The 20,751-nt window shown below is 42.2% G+C and overlaps 1 protein-coding gene across 6 annotated transcripts in view; it reads left to right on the top strand.

The window, feature by feature from the left end:
* Nucleotides 1-20,751, top strand: part of TJP1 (tight junction protein 1) — a 276,897-nt gene that overhangs the window by 184,593 nt on the left and 71,553 nt on the right. For all 6 annotated transcript variants that reach the window (XM_019533451.1, XM_019533449.1, XM_019533448.1 and 3 more), the window contains one exon: nucleotides 16,017-16,073. In XM_019533451.1, coding sequence (XP_019388996.1) covers nucleotides 16,017-16,073 — 57 coding nt within the window. The remainder of the gene's footprint in view (nucleotides 1-16,016; nucleotides 16,074-20,751) is intronic.

Genomic DNA, 20,751 nt, shown 5'->3' with positions numbered 1-20,751 from the left:
GGTAGATTTGGACCAGTGGCTGACAACTTGACAGGCCCAGGAGCTGGAGCGACCCAGCTTGGGTCCAAGGTGGGCCATTGTTCCAAGAGTCATGCTGTACTGGTAGCAGCAGCAGCTTTTTTTTTTGATGCTGCTGCTTCTCCCTGTCCCCACCTTCAACATGGTGCCCAAGCCCAGTGCCTCTGCAAGCCAGAACTGGCCCTGATTAGGCTGCCTAGAGTTTTTATAACAGTGATACAAGTTAAACAATCAATGAATCACCTAAAGTCTACTCCCAGAAAAGATTAAAAGAAACCTTCTTTCAGTTCAGGTAGTTTGAACAAAATTTTGCTAATACTCCAGAGAGAAAAAACAGCAAGCTTCATGTAGATAGGCAGCATCCGTCCCATAAGTCAAGAATTTCTTTAGGATGTTAGTGGATGCCATTATGCATTTGCAAAGGGAATAGTAAGCTTTTCCTTTCTGGTGGCTAGGTTCAAATTCAACCTCAGATATTTGAAAGTAATTGCCATTTGCAGGCTGTTCAGTGGTATACCTGAAACATACCAGAATCCCTACTCCAGTTTCTAGTGTCCGAATTACATTAAGTCACTGCAAGTAACACCTTTGTTAGAAGTATGTACCAAAGTCAGAAGGGGAATGTATCTTTATAACTAGTTTCACCCAGCCGGGCTGGCTAGAGCAGTGCTATGAATATATACAGAAGAACTCAGTCTCCTGGATTGCCAGTTCAGCACCGGCTTTTGTGTGCTGGACATAAGGAAGAAGCCTGAAACTAAATACTACAGAGCGCACAGGGATGAATTAATCAAGCAGCACATACATACCAGGGCAGTCTTTAAAGGCTGATGCGCTCATACCTTTACAACAGTAATGTCTGAATAAACAGAGAGCAGTGGTTCTCCGGCTTTGCAGACTCAACTCACCTCTCCCTAACTTTTCTAAATTTGGTGGCAGCTCAGTTGAGAATCATTCTTCCAGCAACATAACTAATTATTTTTCTATCCTGGGCATAGTGGGGAATGGGGAGGAGGTTGTGCTGAGACCAAGAGAAGGGGAGTTAATGGGCTAGGCAAAATCTTACCTGCTACAGCATGAGATCACCCAGAAGCTACTGGCAGTGGGTACCTGGGGTGGAATTGCTATATCAGCCTCACTCACCCTCTCCACTGTTAACCCTCTCACAGGTGCCAGGGATCTGCATGTAAAAGCCTTCAATTTGGCTGTGAAAGGGTTAGCACAGCTGTTGGAAGGAGGAGCGGGGGAAGTGCAGTGCAGGCTGAAGGGGGGGATCCTGGCTGTCCAGGCAGCCTATCTGTTTGGCTGGAGCGAACAACCCCTGGGTGAACCCCTGCAGAGCCTAGACCCTCTGTTACTACCACCCTTGAAAAGGTCTTGTGCTGCCCCAGTTGAGAACCACTGCCTTAAAAGTTAAAACCAAAGTGGAATATCTTGTGTTGGATTGGGATCTGTCTAATGGGATTTGACTCTGAAGCTTCTCCTTTTAATTTTCCTTACAGTCAGGATGCTTGCCAACACAGCTTTCATGGAAGCTGTTTATATTTGCGCTTTGGAAATGTGCCATGGGTATGTAACCTGGGTGGCGGAGCTACCTGCCAGATGCAGCCAATTACGCATCCCTGGGGTCTCTGTCTTGGAGCTCCCTTTCCTAGAGTGTGGGTAGTCTCCCTACAGAAGGACACCTGGAGCCTCGAAACCTTTGATCAGGCAACACTTAATATTGTTTAGTACATACAATTTACTTGGCGAGAAAAGAGGTGGAAAAGACCATAAAGATCAATATATATACCAACAAAGATACTAATAACTGTTATGTACTAATAGCTATTATACATATGCAACAGTAGTATGAAGCCCCAAACAGCCTCCTTTTCTGGAAATTTGGCAGCAGTCTCTGGGGAAGGGGACAGTTGTTGAGAGTGCCTTACATTCAGTCCTCAGGTCGGTTCCTAGATGAGTTTCATCCTACGTTGCTTGTAGTGATGTTGTACAACTCCTGGCAATGAATGTCACACTGGTCCTGGATGCAAGTAACAACCCACTCTTTTACACACATTGTCCACCCGCATAGGAGAGGCAGCAAAGTTTTGACACTCACATGTGTAAGCCCCTTTGAGGTCTTATACTCTATGGTGTAGCAGTCATAGATCCTCCCTGGATCAGTCACGTACCAGTAACCTCTTGTGTGGTGGGCAGAGCCAACCTTTTTTGGCCAAAGCCTGGCTCCACCCCTGCAGCAGGGGCTCTGACAAGTACTGTGCAACTTACTACTGGGCTCTTGTGTTCTGGCGAGGGGCTTATATCCTGTTTGTTGAAAACCTTTAGTTTTGCGATTCCCTAGCTGCAATATCTTTCACTAGCACTCAGAATTCAACGGGGCACTCTCCCTTGTGAGGGACAGGTGACTCTCCCCACCTCCCCCTCATGGGCAGGCTGTGAGCACCCAAGGAAGGCTCCTCTGAAACTACAGTTCCCTCTTCTATAACAAGGGATATGCTGACAGCCCCATCCAGACTTGACAGGCATAGTCTTGCTCTGTCTCCCAAAACCTGCTGGCTCTCAGAGCAGTTATGCTGACAGCCCCATCCAGACTTGACAGGCATAGTCTTGCTCTGTCTCCCAAAACCTGCTGGCTCTCAGAGCAGTGCCTCAGTTCTGCCATCCTGCTCTTGTTCTAGCCCTGTCCAGATTTTAAGCTCTTCTGGTGCTCATTTGACTGTCAGCTTACCCCAGCTCTTCAGTGCCCATGTGCTTCTCCTCCCCTTGGCTGCAGGACATGCCTTCTTTTATCCCCTCCACGGCCCTGGATAGCAGCTCATCCAATTCGGAGTCCAGAGTGAACTCTCCAGTCACCTTGAGCCACATCCATGGACCATGGCTGATCCAATCAGAAGTTTGGGTTGATTGGTCCAATCACACTGAACTTCCCTTGTTGCAAAAGGTTGAAGCATAAGCCCAACTGGACAGATGCCTGGTTGTAAGAGAGCCTGATCTAACTCTGGTACAGGTATAAACAATACCCACAGAATTAGCACATTAGAACAGTTGCATTTAAATATTTAAAACACTTCAAAGTTGATAATACCTGTGGTTAACTATTAACAACAAAGCAACACTTAGTTACTTCAGAGCTGTACTATCAGTAGATTGGAATGCTCATTTGTTGAGCTAAATTTTGACATATCAGACTGGCAGGTGGTAATGTCAGCTTATTATAGTCTGTTTAACGATATACTTTTATTGACTCAACTATATCATTGGGAAGGATGTTAGACACATTTCAGGCCCTTCCTTGGGTCTGGGAAAAGTTAGGTAGAACATTTGCTCCTGTGCTTGAACATTGTTTCATTATTATTTTCTGAGAGCTGCTATTCAATTATGATAAGGTTAGCAGAGAAAATTGTTACTCTACTACGAAAAGGTTAGCAAACAGTTCTTTGGTTTCACTTTGTTTGCTCAGTTGGTAGTCAGCTAGTTAACTTTGACTAGCTGTTGTTGAAGTTGTTTCTTTGTATTAATTTCTGATGTGTTTGTTTAAGTTTTTCCCCAAAATAAATCTAAATATAAATATATAACCATATATTGTTCCTCTACAAACTTGTCTTGTGACTTCTCCTTATTCCCATTACAGTGACTTTACCTTCACCTCTAGCTGTCATAATTGTATAAAGGACTGCCTCCTCCTATCCCTCCCACTCCTAATTTCACAGTCCTTTCATTCATCTCTGTAATCATCATTGTGGTCATCTCCATAACTTGTTTCTTAAGTTAGGAGGTAAATCTTTAGGTATAATAGGAATATGCATGTAAACATCCTGTAAAACAAGATCTGTGGTTCAAAGTTTGCTATGGAAGGTGTGTGAAATTCAGTCCTGACTGCTTATTAGAGCAGATGCACTGGATGGGAAATGAGAGAACCTTGAAATTTAATTTTATTCTATTTTGTAATAAAATAATATAACGTGGTTATTAGCAATGGGCTGGTCCCTTTACCTGAGTGAGATGTAAACCCCAGGATCTAACCAGAAAGTGGAGAGAGGTGCAGGGAGAGGCGGAAATCCCTCTTCCCACTTAATCCAAGCAAAGTTTTTTCTTTTGATCCATCCCTTTGAAGTTCTTATTTTTTGCTAAACTTTGCCTCGTCCTCATTTTGCATTAATGCTCTTAAGACTGACTTTGGAAAGAAGGTATTATTTACTCATGTTGACCTCAGTCCTATTTAACATGAACCCTATTTCTTGTCTTGAATTGTCCTTCCTGTGTAACTTCTGCGGTACTCTAACAGCTTTCTAGCTAAACAAAAGGACTTCTTTCTGATTTTTTTTCCATTAGCCTGTTACATGCAACATTTTCATAGCTCCAGCTTCTCTTCCTATAATGTAAATCCTATGTTACTGGCTATTACTTTAGCCTTTCCATGTATGAACATGTAGAATTGATCCATAGTTTTATCGTTTATAAAATAGGATTAATACAGTCTCTGGTTTTTCTAGCAGCCATGGTACTATTAAAATAGGGTCTTCTTAATAGTAGTGCAAAAAGCCACCCACCAAGGCATCTGCATTTAAGGCTGCATTCACACATTCAAGTGATCCAGGACAACTCTTCTAGGTTTGTTTTCCTGAGAGAAAAGCTGACCTGTACAGAAATTCAGAGAAGCAAATAGCCTGTTGTGCAGATGCTGGGCTGCAAGGGGTACCTAGAGTAAGCGGCCCAGGCTTTCACTTGAAAGAAAGAAATGTAGGCAGGGTTCCTTGGGAAAGATGGGGATGGGGTCTGTGCTGTGCATGGAATCATAGATTCATAGATTGTAAGGCCGGCAGGGACCTCGGAAGATCATCAGGTTCAGTCCCCTGCACCAAGCAGGAAAGATAACTGGGGGTCAGGTGATCCCAGCAAGGTGACTGTATTCTCCTCTGGTGATTGCACCACCTCTGGAGGGAGCTTATTCCACAGTCTGGACACCCTGACTGTGAAGAAGGTTTTCCTAACGCTGAGCCTGAATCGATCTTCCACGAGTTTTTAAACATTACTACTGGTTTTCCCCTTCTTCAACCTTTCCTTCCCCCATACTGTGTTGGAGATCAGCTAAGGCTGGGCAGGACACGCATGCTTTTATGCTTCCGTGAACCTAAGTGCTACAGTGTGATTCAGGCAGGGAATAGCCAGGAGCCGAACACACTCCTGAAGTGCTTCAGTACTGGGCTTTTCCATGCTGAAGCATTTGGTGGGGTAGGGGTGTGTTCTGCTCCCTGGGACTGATTTGGGAGGGGGAGAAAGAAGCAGCAAAGCACACTGGCGGCATGTACAGAAGTTACATTTCCAAAGAGATTTTGTGGAAAGCCACTTCACTTGGGTTGTTCACAAGTTATTTTTCTCCCTGAGTGGCCACTTTTACGCTGGGAGAAAAATTACAAACTTCTGTACATTCGTGGTTTCTCCTGAGAGAGCAGGGACTCTCTCTGGAGAAACTGAGCATTTGTTCAAACCCTAAGACTTTTTGGCAAAAGTGGGAGGGAATCATAGGTGAGCTTTTTTTTATTTAAAAGCTTTAAAAGGCAGGTAGACACATTTTTACTAAAAACATATGAAGAGGTGAAACAGCATAAAGTGAAGGAATACTTAAGTTTGAAAATTATGGAGTTCTGTAGTACAAAAGTAATCTTCAGCTTTACTGTTCATAGGGGGACTTGCTTATTAGTGCATTTTCCCCTCAAATCTTTCTGAAGAAATAGATTAATAAAGATGCAGGGAAGCCAAGTATAGAATTTCAGTTCTTGTTTTTCCAATTAAATAAAGTTTTTTTTTTTTTTTAATCTTCCACCTTCATTCCCTTCCTTGCGCAGTGAATACTTGGCTTTGTATTGGGCTCATGAAGAAATCTCTGGGACCAAGTTTCATGCCTCTCTAAATGCAAACCTCTAAGATGTTTCAAGAATTGATGCAGTGGAAATTGCTTGCCTAAATTCTGTCTGCATAAGCAGTCTCCTTCAGATGGGAATGTTTATTTGGTTTAATAGATATCAGACTGGGCCGAGGAAAACAGTGTCTCCCTCCCTCTTCACCTTGTGTTAGTTCTGCCTTTCACCAAAGCCCCTTCATTTCATAAATCCATGGGAAAATGAGGGGTTAAAAGATTTTTCCTCAAATTAACACAATACAATATTAATCTCAACTAATTCAGTCCTTCCTTTCTCTATTTTAGTCTTTTTGTGGCTCACTGCAGAAGTAGATGGATGGGAAGATATTTAAGTTATTACGTGATTGGTGGTTATATAGTACTGAATTACAAATGTTACTGTCACGTTTTCTTGACTTCTGTTTCTTTTGTACTGAGAATAAAATTTAGTCAAGTGGATGAGAAGTATTTAAGTTCTTGTAAGATTTTTTTTTTGTGATACAGTACAGATTCTGTCCTTTTCCTATAAGGCAGATTGGCAGAATTCCAGCTAAGGCTGTTTCCTGAAAAAGGATAAACTGTCGTGTTTGATTAGATACTTTAGAATTGAATCCGAGATCAGTAATTGGGGCTGTGTCCTTACCTGACTCATTGGATTTGGTTTTAAGAGGTGCACATGAAAGGTGACCACTAAATGAAATCACGGCCACAGTTTGTTAGGATTTACAGATTTGTCAATAAATTATGATTTCAGCTGAGATTTTAAACAACTAAAATACCATGTTGGGCTTTTGAACTTCTGAACTGAACATTTTGGGCTAAGTACAGACAGTCAAAAAAAAAAAACAAACAAACCTGAGACTGAGTCGATTCAGTTTTCAGAGGTTAGTCCAAACTGCATAGACTGAACCGATAAACAAGTGAACAGACATTGACTCTTGGTTCCGGAAATACAGCCACATGCCTGCAGTGGCCCAGGCCAGAAATTGCTAGAGCAGCATTTCTCAACCCATGAGTTGCAACTCAGATGTGGGTTGCAAGAACGTTGTAAAGGGTCGTGGGGAGTTCCCAGGGAATTGAGTGGTTTCCTGTGCAGACTGCAACGCTGGCAGCTTATGTGGAGCTGGTATGCAGCCGGGGGCCTGACATGACAAGCACACAATGCATTGTGAGAGCAACTCCAGGAGCTGGAGAAGGAGGGAGAGGGCTGGATGCAGCAGCCAGAGGAAAGGGGAGAGAGACTGTGTGAGTCAGGGCCAGGGGGTTGTGGGTCATCATGGGTCATAGCAAGCTGATAACTATGCTAATAGGTCCTGATTTGAAAAAGATTGAGAACCATTGTGCTAGAGCATGCCTCCCTGCTTGGCTGGTGCAGACTATGATTTGTTGATTATGATTATTTTCACCTGAAGATAATTGTACAACAGTGGTCAACAACCTTTTGATCTGCAGCCAGGGTGACCTAGTTCAGCCCAGAAGTAGGTGGGGAGGTGCTAGGATCCAGCCACCACCATTGTTTTTTTTTCTGCAGTAGCACAGCAAAAGTACCCACCACTGCCATTTCTTTCTGCAGCAACATGGGGAGAGCAACTGCTATGAGATCTAATGCTGAATTCCCATATCTACAGGATGGATCAGATGGCTCTGCAGGATGGATCTGGCCTAGGCGATAGCTTGCTGACCCCTGTTCTACCATAATTGATCTTCCAAGTGATAGATCAATATTTTGTCAGTAAACAGTGTAGCAAAAGCCTGCTTCTGCATTAGCTATTTCTAGTTTTAGATTTTTTTTTTTTAGTGGAAAGAGATGGCAATGTGTAGTCCTACTTGGAACATGAATCTTGTTAGGATCCTAGATATCTTATAATCTATGGAAATTTTGGAAGTTGTATATTTCCACATTGGGCCTAAATGGAGTTAGTTTGCCTCATGATGATACCTGTGAATGCTGGAAATACATAGTAATCTGGGTTGGAGAAACTAGCAAAGACATGACAGCCGTGCCAGTAAAATAGGATCAGAAAAAAAAACGTAAGACTAAAATTGAAACGGTGCTTTTGAGTGTGTTTAAACTGATTATTCTTGACTTCCCAGAAAATAGCTGATTTTGCTTAGCTTGTTCTGAACTCATCAGAAAAGTTTTAAAACCATTTAAAAAATTACTTTTATCATTAAAAAATGTAGCGGGTAGCTTTAAGAAAGGTATGTGAGAGTAAAAGAGTAGTGGAAATCAAGCTAATGCTTAATTTTGTAGTATCACACTTAAGTGGTATATGGTACTGAGGAAACAGTATCTATCAAATTACAAAACAGGAGGAAAAGGCAGAAGCAGGGTCATCTTAAACTTTCTGGTATGTCAATAACACACTAGGAAAATCAAGTACTATTTTGAGCAGGTCCTCCATGAACTGGCTCAGGTTTGTGTTGGGACACTGAGCATTTTGTGCCTACTCTGGCTAGTCCTTCAGGTATCCTAAACTGCACTGATCCTCGGTTACCCCACCTCCAAACTGTATGTTGCTCTGAAATGCAGTCAAGATGCTTGTCCAACCCCCAACTCCTCCCTCCGCTGGGATGGGCAGATTTCAGGAGCAAAAGTGGAGACTTTAAGCTCCTAAATCAAATAATAATCCTGTCACTTTTGGCAGCCCCTGCCCTCCCTTCTCAGCTCACCAGCACATCCTTTTCCCTCCCATTCCCCTGTTCCCTGCCTGTTGCTGTCCCACACTGATCTGGAAGCAGAACTGTCCCTGCCCTGTTTCAGCTGGGGACAGTCATGGCAGAAGCAGCAGCAACAGGCAGTTTCCTCCTCTGATCAGGCTCCCCAGATGTTCCCTGCTGGCCCAGGAGTAAGTGTAAGGAGGGAGAACATGTTTGCTGCTGCCTTTTTTGTCCCTGCCTGAGCCCAGCTGGAGTGAGCAGGAGCAGCTCTGGGCTGAGATCAACTAGGGACAGCAGCAGTGGTGGGCAGGGGAGGGACACACTGCTGAGGACAGAGTAGAAGAAATTTTCATGTGCTTTTAGGTACTGCTTTTCCCATGGTATGGTCTGAAAGGGTGATGCTGGGACTACCCCTTCTCTATATCTGGCCCTGCCAGGTGTTGGGGGCTTTGTGGCCTTCTGCTTGTTCCTGGGGGGGCTTTGTGCTTCTGGGCACCCCAAGATCTCTGCAGCTTTTCAACCCCTGCCTTGACAGCAACACTGATTTCACCTTCCTGTTAGAGATCCTGTGCTCCAGGATGCCAGGCTTATTTGGAGAGGGGAGTTGTTAAGGGCTGGGTAGCTTGATCCAAATGAGCCTGGCACTGTGGAGCACAGGGTCTGTAGCAGAAATGTAAAATTGACAGCTGAGCTTTCAAAGATGGGATTGAAAAGCCACAGAGATCATGGGGGGGCACCCAGATTACACAGACCCTCACCACCTGGAAATCCTTTGACTCTACCCTGGAAGATGTGATGGTCTGAGCATTTTACCACCCTCTTTCAATAGCAGTGAAATCTCAAAAACATGAGGGTTCTTAGAACCCGTAACAGTGTAAGTGTGGAAACTCCTGTCCCAGTGACAATTGTGACCAGTTCTCAATTGGTGACCTTCTTGGAACAGTTCAAGTCTCATGCCTAACTCCTGCAGAAAGGCATAAGCTTTTATAGGTGGCAGCCTACTTTATCCGAATGCTATGAAATAAACATTTTGGAACCTCCTTGCATTTTAAGCGAAATACTAGCATAGCTGCAAACTAATATAATCTCGTAATCTGATCTCAAATTACCACCAGATTCTCTTGGTTTTGTCTGCAGTTTCTTTTTGTGGGTGGCAAAACATAACTGGTAGGTTCTGCACGTTCCAAAGACTACGTTGTCTTGTGCTCTGCTCCTTCAAAGGCTTTGCATCTCAGCTTGATTTCCCTAGCCTTAGTTTTGAACAATCATTAATAGTCTAGAAAATAGAGTTCCTGTTGATTTCCCTCTGCTTTTCTGCAGTGATTCAAGAGTCCAAGATCAGGCTTCTGACATTAGGAGTGTGCTTTGGAATTCACACAACTGAATAGCTCTGGTTTTGGGACAGCACCACAATGGGAAATCAATTGCAGGAAAATGGCATAGGTGGCATTGGCTTTTGGGTATGAGTGCTGTGGCAAATTCCTTGTGAGTTTAGGTTTTAGACATGGGAAACTGAGGTATAATGATAATCTCCTGAAGAACCTGCAAAAAACCAAATCAGTCTCCATCATCCTTGATAGTTGCATCCCTTTGGATGAGAAGGGAGAAATATTTATTAGTCCTTGGCTCTTAAGTCTGTGATATGTCAAAGCCCTGTGTATAAGCATGAGTGGGTGTTTAAAAGGGTATTGATGTAGAAACTGGAAGAGGGAAGTATGACAGAGGAAGCCGAGAATACAATAGAGAGAGAGAGAGGAAAGGAAGACAATAGCAAACTTTGAAGGCAACAGAGGAAAAAGCTCACTGTGAACTACTGCAAAGATAAGAATATAGTGTAGAGAGGTCAATTAGGAAAGATGCAACTTATTGCAGGTCTGATATTTGTTTTATTTAGTAATTTAAAAAAATATATCAAGCTGGAGAGCAGGCTGCAATTAAATGCAGTAAATCAATAGTCAACAAATGCGATTCCTTTTAGTTGCAAGATGTATGGTCTTGAGTGAATGGATGAGTTTCAGGCTAATTGTTTTGGGGCTTTTTGTTGTTGGTGGTTTGTTTTTGTTTTTTTAAATCCTGGTAGTATTAATAGTTTGGTAGATACCAGGTAAATGTTTCAAGTCTTGGTAATTGATATGCTACTGTTGTGTGCCAGAGTTTGCTTCTGAAGTCTGTGTAGTGTTATTCTCCTTCCAGAGAATGGCCTGCTTTCAGTTATAGTTTCATAGTTTCTAGGGTTGGAAGCGACCTGAGTAGATCATCTAGTCCGACCCCCTGCCATGGCAGGAAAGAGTACTGGGGTCAAACGACCCCAGCAAGGTGTACATCTAGCCTCTTCTTAAAGACCCCCAGGGTAGGAGCCAGCACCGCTTCTCTTGGAAGTTGGGTCCAGATCCTAGCCGCCCTGACCGTGAAGTAGCGCCTCCTGATATCTAGCCTAAATCTACCCTCGGCCAGCTTGTGACCGTTATCCCTGGTCACTCCTGGTAGTGCTCGGGGGAACAGGGACTCCCCCAGTGCCTGCTGGTCCTGCCTTGACTAGTTTGTAACAGGCTACTAGATCCCCCCTCAGCCTTCCCTTGTGGAGGCTGAACATGTTCAGGTCCCATACCCTCTCCTCACAGGACCTGCCCTGCTGCCCCCTGACCATGCGAGTGGCCCTCCTCTGGACCCTCTCCATGTTGTCTCCATGTTCCAGAACCCTTTTAATGTTCTAGTAGCTTACTGGTGCACATTATTATAGTTAATTGTGAATTAAAATGATTGTAAGCAAAATGGTAAAATAGAGAAATGTAAGCAACTGTGACCTGATTCCAGAAGGCCTATAATGTTCTTTCACTTTTTTTTTGGTAAGTGCTGATCTAGATTCACAGATTCTTTTATCAGTACAGTAATAAGGGTTACTGTTAAGCAAAAAGGGTGGCCTGTATTACATTAGAAATTAGAATAGAAATTATAACTTATTATGCACTGAAATTACTTCTGACAAGGTATGCTAGTAGTCATGGAGTTTTGTAAAACTCCCAGAATATATTAGGGGAAGGAAATTGTAAACATTTTTGCTCAATAAAAATGCAGCAAGATTACAAGTACTCAAGCACTCCTCCAAAGTCAACTGCTATTAAGCTCCTGAGCACTGTTACTATGGACAGTTTAGTGTTAACTTGCAAGATGCATTAAGTTTCTTACAAAGCCATAATCTTTCAGAGACCTTGGGATATCTTTGGCTGTCATGTACAATAGTCAATACAAAACATATATTAAATAATGCTTTTTTTCAGAATCTGGCTTTGTTCTTGCTTCGCCTTTAGCGTGAGGGGTAAAAACGTACTTGAATATTATGAGAAAAAAGAAACATACAATTCCACATATTCTGAAATTAATTTGACATATTTAGTTAATAAATATGATATTTGTCAGTCATTTGAATGATTGTTGGAGAAGGCATTAATAATTGGTATCAAGATTCTTCATTGAAAGATTAAACAAAGTGAATATTGAGGATAATCTTAATGTTTAATCTTAAAATTTACCATCGTCTTTAAATTATTGATGGAACATGCTCTTTAATCTGTCAAAGGTGATGTAATTTAATGGGAAGTAGTGATTCTGAAATGTAGTCAGTTCATTTGGCACAAAAAGAGCACTTCAGTTTTGACAAATATTACAGTTGGCCCGCTTAGCCCAGTGAAGGAACAGAAAATCAGCTGATACTGCAGGGGCGGGCAATTATTTTGGGTGAAGGGCTGCTTACCCAGTTTTGGCAAGCTGTCGAGGGCTGCATGGGCAGCCCCACCCATGTGCAGGTGCTTTGCCCCTGGTCACCATCTCGGGACCAATGTCGCAATGTCTTGGGACCAATATCCCATGGCCAGTACTGGTGGGGCCCAGAGCAGGGTACAGGCTGGCAGGGGTCTGTGGAGCCAGGCTGGGCTGCATCAGCAGGGAGGGCCCTGTACTTCTGCACCCACTCACTCCCCCAGCCTCCAGTGTTTCCTCAGCCTCACAGTACAGGTGAGGGGGGGCAGTGCACAGCCCCGGCCCCCTGCTTGCTGGCAGGGAAGGAGCTGGTGCAGAGTGTGGGGAAGTGGTCCCTCACTCACCCTGTGGCAGGCGCTCGCAGCCCATGTGGGGCTGTCCTGAGCAGGCACAGGCAATCCCACGTGTGTTGCGAGTGGCCGTAGCGCAGAGCACCACCGGTCATGGGGCAAGCAAGGGGCTGCTTTACTAGAGCTCAGCACCTGGGCCCTGCGCTGGCTCTGGGCTTGCCTGTTGAGGTTGCGCCGCAGCAGCAGTAGCTGCACCCCTCCCCGCCCGCTTGCCATGCCGGGCAGTCTTTGCTGTTGCTGACTGCCCGGAGCTCGCACACTGGGCAGCCCAGAGGTGGTGGTGGTAGCCTCACTGCAGCCTACCACAGCATGAGCTCTGCAAGTGACTGCAGCAGGGAGTGCCAGCCACAGGGCAGGAGAGGAGCCACTTTTCCCTGCGCTCCACACCAGCTCCTTCCCTACCCTCTCCCCTGACCCCTCCACACCTGGGCAGCCATGTGGTCCTAGACCAGAAGCCCCTGCTGGGGCTTTTGCTGGGTGGGCAGGCCCTGCTGTTGCAGGACGCTGCTGATAATTCCCCTAGGTCCTACTGCCCCTGGTTCCTGTCATTTTTGATGGGAGCCAATGACAGATAAAATTTAACTTTCACAATTTTTTTTAGGGGCTCTGTGGGCTGGATAGAATGGTATTTTCCCCACCCCTTTGATAGTGTCTGGGATTATTTTCTGGGTCTCCTATTTCATGTTTCCTAGGCTGACGGTTTGTTATTCATTAAATTTATGGGACTGCCATCTAATTTCCTAAGCATACCTTTATAGTTGTTCTTACCATTTGTACTAGTTTATCAAAATGCATAGAAATTTATAGTTAGAAAATGTTTAGTTTATTACTTTATTTACCTTTATGCCTGCAATGTTGAAAAATGAAACATGACTTACATTATTATAACTTTCTTTCCAGTTATGTAATGAGATACTGTGTTAAAGTAAAGATCAAGGTGCCACATTTTGATAAATTTACGAAGTATTTAAAACCAACACACAAGCACTATAAAAAGTTGTATCGTTTCTTGAGCTATGTTCTGTCTGTTTACTATAGCTATTCCACCTTTTTTTTTTCCCTTTGAACTCTGAACAATTTCAGAAAACATTTAAGTAGCTTCTTTATCTTATGCTATTTGACAGATGGGTATTAAGCAATAACTTGACTTTTTAAGGGAAAGTAATTAGTATCCACAATATAAATTAATCAGGTTTTAGAGAGAGCTAGGTAAAGGAAATATAGTTTACTTACATAGGCAATTCTTCACTGGCTTAGCAAGAACATTTAAGACTAAGTGCCTAAGCAGAATGTGAGCATCCAGAAATGGAGGCACAGAAGAAGGCCCAGGAACAACGTTTGAAACTGTTCAGCCAATAATAGAATTAATTATTCCTTGTAAGTGACTTTCTGTAAGTATAAAAAGAAAATCTTGTTACTGCCAGTTTCATGTTCACAAGTTCAAAAGTTCTGCATCTATCAAGAACATAGTTGCACTACCAAATGCAAAATAAGTCAGATTTACCTCTGTTGCTGTTGAAAGTTAATGCCTCTTTTGATGCAAACCAATAGCATATTGAATGGAGGGGAAGCTGCAACTGAGTGAATTTAATGTATTCCATTTAGAATAAAACAGTACATTTAGGGGACAGAGAGAACACTGCTACAAATCATAACTGTTGCTGATGGAAAATATGAAGTTGCTCCTTGGAACCATTGCATTTTACTTGCCTTTTTAAATTGTTAAATACCTGTGATACTAAATAATAGTGTCAGATTTTGGAATTATTAATTGACTGGTTCTTATAAAAATATATATACTAGTAGTTTAGTTGTGATGTTCTTTAGTTTTGCATCATTAGATATCGAATTATATTACAGAACTCAGTATTTGACACTGCATGTAACTGTAGTGTTAAGTGCATTTCTGTTAAATTACTTGCAGATATTATCTCTGTTTCTAGACCTGTTCTAAGTGAAGTGGTATTAAAGAGTGCACTGGTATTTGCTTGTAAAAGGTGCAGGACAGAGTATGAGAGTGTGATTCCTTTTGGAAAGAAAAAATCCAGCAATAAGGGACTAGTATGGAGCTTTATAGCTTTCATTTTCTGCCAAACCCATGGCCCTTCTGGACTCCCCTTTTGCTTCCAAATGCTTAGTTGTTGGGTGCTTTGAGTAGTTTTTCAAAGTTTTTTTTTTTCCCCCCAAAAGCAAAAATGTGTAGGTCTTGTAACAGCATGGAAACATTTACACTCTAATCTTGTTACCTTACCTAAAAAATTATTTAGCTCTGCAGTACCGCTGTTCATGTAAGAAGAGACTGCATTGAAATGTAGAGTCAGTTAAACGTGACCTGTATACATAGTACAGTAGCTCATGTACTGTAAACCATAGCGAGTAATTTGCAAATAGTGGTGATTCTTACATGTATAAGTAGAACAAGTAAAAGATGAAAGGCATATAAATTATATGATTATTGCACATTAGTGGACCAACTAATTTGATTAATCATAGCAAAATTTAAATTGGAGATTGGACTAGTTTCCACTTTCTTACTATGCTGCTTAAAAACAACTGAGAAATACTTGTATGCTTTCCTTTAAGCTTGATTTAGTATTCAAGGGTTGAATATAGTCACGTTTCATCCTCTTGGCAGAGTTCCAAAGTTTTTTCTGAAATATATCATTACCTGTATGGAACTTGGCAATTTAAAAGAAACTGGGTATAGTTTACAACAGGTCCATGACGGAACAGGCTCAAGAAATTAAAAAAATGATCTTAAAAATCCCTCTTAGGATGTTAGCGCTGGTGAAGGGAGCTCAGCATCTCATAAAAAGTAAAAATTGTTATGTGCTCTTGATGCAAGTTATTAAATAGTCTAAGAAAATGAGGCAGCATGCATAGATTTTTTTTCTGTGGTAAAATACAGAATGGGGCTGTTGGCCATGTGAGCAGCCTTGTATCTTTGATTGTCTGACAATATAGTTTTAGGATTTGTGAGAAAGGAAGGGTTCACTTGATGCAACATTTTCCTATATGTTTCATTTGTCAGAAAAGGCAAACCTCTGTGCTGGGGAAACCAAAAACCATGGGGTCTTTAGATGGACCATAGGACTAATTAGCACCCATATAGCAACTATTATAGGGTGATCGGTGAGAAATCTTTAAAAACTTTTCCACTTAAAAACACTTTCAAGAAGCCATTTCCTATTATGTACATCTTTTTTTACCTTTTAGTATGCATAGTGACTAGCAAATTACAAATGAAAATTTCTAGTTGAGATGGTTATAAAAAAACCCCTCCTATATATTGAAGGTATAATCTATTTTTTCCCTTTCTTTTCAATCAGAGCACAACAATGGAAGAAACAGCAATATGGGAACAACATACAGTGACTCTTCACAGGGTAAGTTACAACTAACTTTGTGTGCTTAACTCAGGATACTGGCAGCTTTTGAAAACAATAGAAAAAGTCCAGATGTCCGGATGTAAGAAAAAGGAAACTTGTTTTATCACAGTCCTCTGTTTTAAAATTAGATTTGCTGTGAACTTTGTAGAACAGTAGTTGTACTTTATCTTTTTGTGTACTTTTATGGGTATAAGTCTGTTTACGAGTGACCAGGCTAGAAGTTAGGATTTAGATAACTTATTTTCATAACCCAAATCAGTTGATACCGTGCTTAATTGTTTTTCATATATAACAAAGCTAAACCATTTTTGAAAGTTTACAATAAAGCTTAATGATTATACATTTTATTAGCAGAAACGCAGAACAGTAGTTTCTTACAAATAGAATACAATTTCAAGTAATGTTGTTAGTTAAATTTTAATATTTGCTGTCTCAGTTCTAATAATTGAACTAAAGTCATAATATACAGCCATTAGGTTTAAAGTATAGCCCTGGTGAATTACTTTAATCTAATAAAAAGTTCTTAACTAAAAAAAATGCACTTTTCCATGATCTTAATGTTTTTTGAGGGTAATCTGATTCTATATAGTTTAACTTTCTTAATATAGCTGGTCTGAGCTAGTCAAGAATTGTTAACTTTTGCCTTACCTAAATACAGTTCTAGTAAAACTTTCAAATATGAAAACAAGGCTTAAAGCTTTCACTTTTTTCCAATTTGAAAAGTTTTGTATTTTGCTGTGTAACAGATGGTGTTAGTTGACTTTTCTGTTGATTATTTAGGGACTTCAAACCTCAGTCAGGCCCATTTAATTCAAACTAAGGATTGATACAACTCTGAATTACTTAACTGTGTAAACAAACACCCAAAGGAGTGCAAAACCTGTTAAAAAACCCAACATATTTTATGTATGTCTTAATACCAGGGTTCTGGATTTTCCATTTGCTGCGGGGAAAATGGTGTATTTTCTCCTATAATGGAGAAAAACGTAGATTTTTCTCTTTCAGAGGAAAGAACCTCAGATTTCTCCTTTTTGAAAGGAGAAAAACCTGGGAAACTGCGGGTTTTCCTTTGAGGCTGGTTGAGGCCCAGTCTGCCAAGGGGCTGGTTGAGGCAGCGGGGTGCTTACCCAGTGGTTGAGGCAGCAGGCAGGGGGTGCCATGTGTGTGCGTGCACATGCATGTGGCAACCAGGCGGTGGTAGTTAGCAGGTCCCACACCTCCCTTCAGGTACATCTGTGGGAAGGGGGCGAGGGACACAGGCGATGTCAGGGGTGGGGAGGGTGTATTCCTTCCAAGACTTATGCACCCACAGTAGGGCATGGGGCTGCAGGTGGGCTGGATGAGCTCCAAGCAGGAGCTGTCTCCATGGCTGTCATTGGCCCCTTGCCTGCCCAGCAGCAGTGGAGGGGAAAACTCCACGCTGCCATTGCTATGTCTCACCCTGGCGGTGCAGCATGCCCTCACATGCTGGGTCCTGCCTCCCAGGCTGCCAAGGCGGCTCATCTGGAGCTGGTCTGACCTGGCTTGCAGCCCTATGCCCTGCTGTGGGAACAGGAATCTCAGGGCGCATGTTCCTCCCTCCTCCCCCGCCCTCCCCAACATCACCACATTGCCTGTGACCCCCGCCTTCCCCACACACCCAGTCTCTTCCTCACATGCTTTAGAGGCTGGGAGTGAGGGGCACCAGCGGGGCCAGGAGGCTGTGGGTTGGGAGTGAGGTGCCACGGCAAGGCCAGGGCACCGTCATATCTGGGCTGCGCAGTACCACAGAGTAGTGGGAAAGGGGGACAACAGCTGTAGTTGGACCTATGTCCTTGTGTGCAAAGGGGGCAGAGGGAGCTCTGGTTTTTTCCATGATAAAAACCCCCCAAATCATCTGCCAAAATGTATAGGTATTTAGAATGGTACTTTATTATAGTGATTGAGGCACTGGTACACTTCCAAATTGCTTTTAAATTGTAAATATATCAATAAAACATTGTGTGTAACAGATACCTATGTATAATATATTAATTTCAATCGTGAAATGATTAATATTTTATATAATCATAGCATTAATTATTTTAATAATTTTAATCATGGAAAATGTGGATTTTTGGCATTTTGATCAGAGCAGTTGCAATTTTAAAAGAAAATCAGGATCTCTGCTTATCACCTATTGTCAGGACTTGCATGTACTGTAAAAAATTGGTAATAGGAAACACTACAGCTTCTTCTATACTGAGCAACTCTTTGAAAGGAGGAAAGCAAAAATATATTTCCAAGTCAAGTATGTAGTTCAGTGAAGTGTTGGAATCCCTTTGGAATACATTTGTTGTCCGTGCTTGAGGCTTACTTTCATGTCCTGTTAGTAAATAGACTTGTAGTGAGAATGCTTGTAGCAAGCCTAGAATTATAAAAACAATTTTATCTCCCTCTCTGAAACTTATTGTTTATAAATGCAGGAGTGTTTGAGGGTTTTTGTGGGGTGGGAGAAGTTTCCAGGCTGCATCCTGGCAATTACCGATTTTTACCCCTACCCTCCCATCTTTTAAATATTTAGTTTCTTTTGGGAAATCCTTTGCCTCTACTGTTTACTTTTTAAAAAAAATAATAGAGAAAGTGATACTTGCTTCACCATGGTGTAGAGGTTTAAATACTTCCCTAAAATTGTCCCAGGTAGACCTCAAGAGTTTCCATGAGGCTCCATGGATGCACCAACCTTCCTTCAGTTTAACTGTAGAACTAGGAACTTGCTTTGTACAGAATGTGTGTGCTGTATCGGTACTTGCCTTAATCATTAAGAAGACCTCAATTGTACTGAAGTGCAATTCTCTTCTTAGATACTATTTCAGTAGTGGCATTATAGGGTTCTCTGTTTGCTCCTTGGTGACCTCCAAATCAAATCTGCTCAGTTTGCAAATAAAATGTTTGCTTTTTCTGGCTGCCACCCCTGCCAAGTCAGCTGGGTTATTTCTGGCCCAGGCATCACCAATAATAACCATTCCACAGTGGGATTTGGTTAACAATTCAGTTGCTGATGTGTAAGCTAGAGTAGATTTCCTCTTACCCTCCCAGAGCTCAGTTAGTGGTACAGCTCTTTCAGGGTTTATAACTAAATTAAGTCATTTAAAAGTAGTCAGTAAACAGACTGAAGAAAGTAAGTGCTGTTTTACATGCCACTGCTTTTCAGAGTAGAGCTACATATTTAAAGTCAAAGAAGATTTTAAGTTGCAAATTCATAGTTCACTAATTGTAAACCAAATGCTGTATATTCCTGAGCACATGTCGACTGTTAAACAGCTGTTCTAAAGTGGAAGCACCCACTTTTTCTGACTTACTATGACAATTGCTAATATTTTGAATGTTTTCATCATGCATGTAGTGGAGTAATCTAGTGTTTATACTAACTTCCTTGTAAACCAAATAAGTATAGTGGTTCAAGACCTTTTTTTAAAACTGTCAGATAGATGTAAGATGCATCCTGGTTTTACCATATTGCTTGGCCTTGAATTCATTTTAAAAGGCACAGAATGCTATTTTAAGCAAGTTTAACTGACCGGATCGGGGTGTCCAACCCCTGGATAGAGCTGTGTTGTTTGTCCTACTGGGTTCCCCAAGGGTCTGGAAATTTGGCAGTGGGGAGCTGTGGCAGTGTTAACTGCCTCTCCCTTGCTGCCAAACTTCTGGAGCTGTGGGGAGTCCAGTGGGCTGGAATGTGGGCCCCTGTGCAGTAGATTGGGCACACTGGACTGGGGGTTGCAGGGTCTGATTTGGGCAGTGCAGGACCCAGCCTCATGTGCCAGCCTCTTAAAGGCATTTGGCCTGTGGACAGGATCAGCATCGCTCACCTGGCCTGTGAGGCTGAAAGGTTGAGCACTACCAGATAAGATCATTGGGTGATACTTCATTAATAAAGCAGAAGTATGTAGTCACGATTTGAATATGCAAATCTTCAGTGTTTGAAGGCTTACTGGCACTTAAAGATTGAACTAAAAACATTTAAATGACTAAAGATGACTTAAAAAGTGGGAGGTGGCAGCTTGTTATTCATGTGTTGCTGGTAATAAATGAGTTTATATTTCTGAATTAGGCTGAGTATACCCATTCAAATAACCTTGGAGAACTCTCCAAGATTTGTTCTTGTGGAAGAAAAACTTACCCAAAGTCATGTGTACAGACATCTGAATGCTGAGGCTTTGAAGAGTAGAGAGCTTACAGTGCTGACTGTGCAGCTGGATGGTGGTAGAGAGGGAGTGTAGTGCACACAGCTCAGTATGCACTACAGGCTCTCTTAGTCTGTCTGGCCACAAATGACAACAGTTCATAGGGCAGCCCTGATTGGCTAACCTAGATGGCCCACAGTCAGCCTGTTACTGTGTGCAGATATTTGCTCACCAAGAAGAAACTGCCCTGGAAGTGATTTAACACTAGTTTGGCACGTATACATGTGATAGACCTCTTCTCTGATGCATGCTAATTAGCATGTGTCAGAAGACGCAATCGAGTCTGCTGGAGCATGCGAATTAGTGCACTCCAGCAGCCTCTGCATCACATGTCTTCAGTGTCCTGATGCTTCAAAATGGCGTTGTGGGCACTTTAACTGAAGCTCATTGAACGAATTAAGGACAATAAGAAGTCCTTTTTTAAATACGTAGGGGGTAAAAAGAAGGTCCCGGGTAATGTGGGGCCTTTG

Source organism: Crocodylus porosus, unplaced genomic scaffold (genome assembly GCF_001723895.1).
Source record: "Crocodylus porosus isolate Cpor-Errol unplaced genomic scaffold, CroPor_comp1, whole genome shotgun sequence".
Classification (NCBI taxonomy): domain Eukaryota; kingdom Metazoa; phylum Chordata; order Crocodylia; family Crocodylidae; genus Crocodylus; species Crocodylus porosus.
This window is presented reverse-complemented; position numbering and strand designations above follow the sequence as displayed.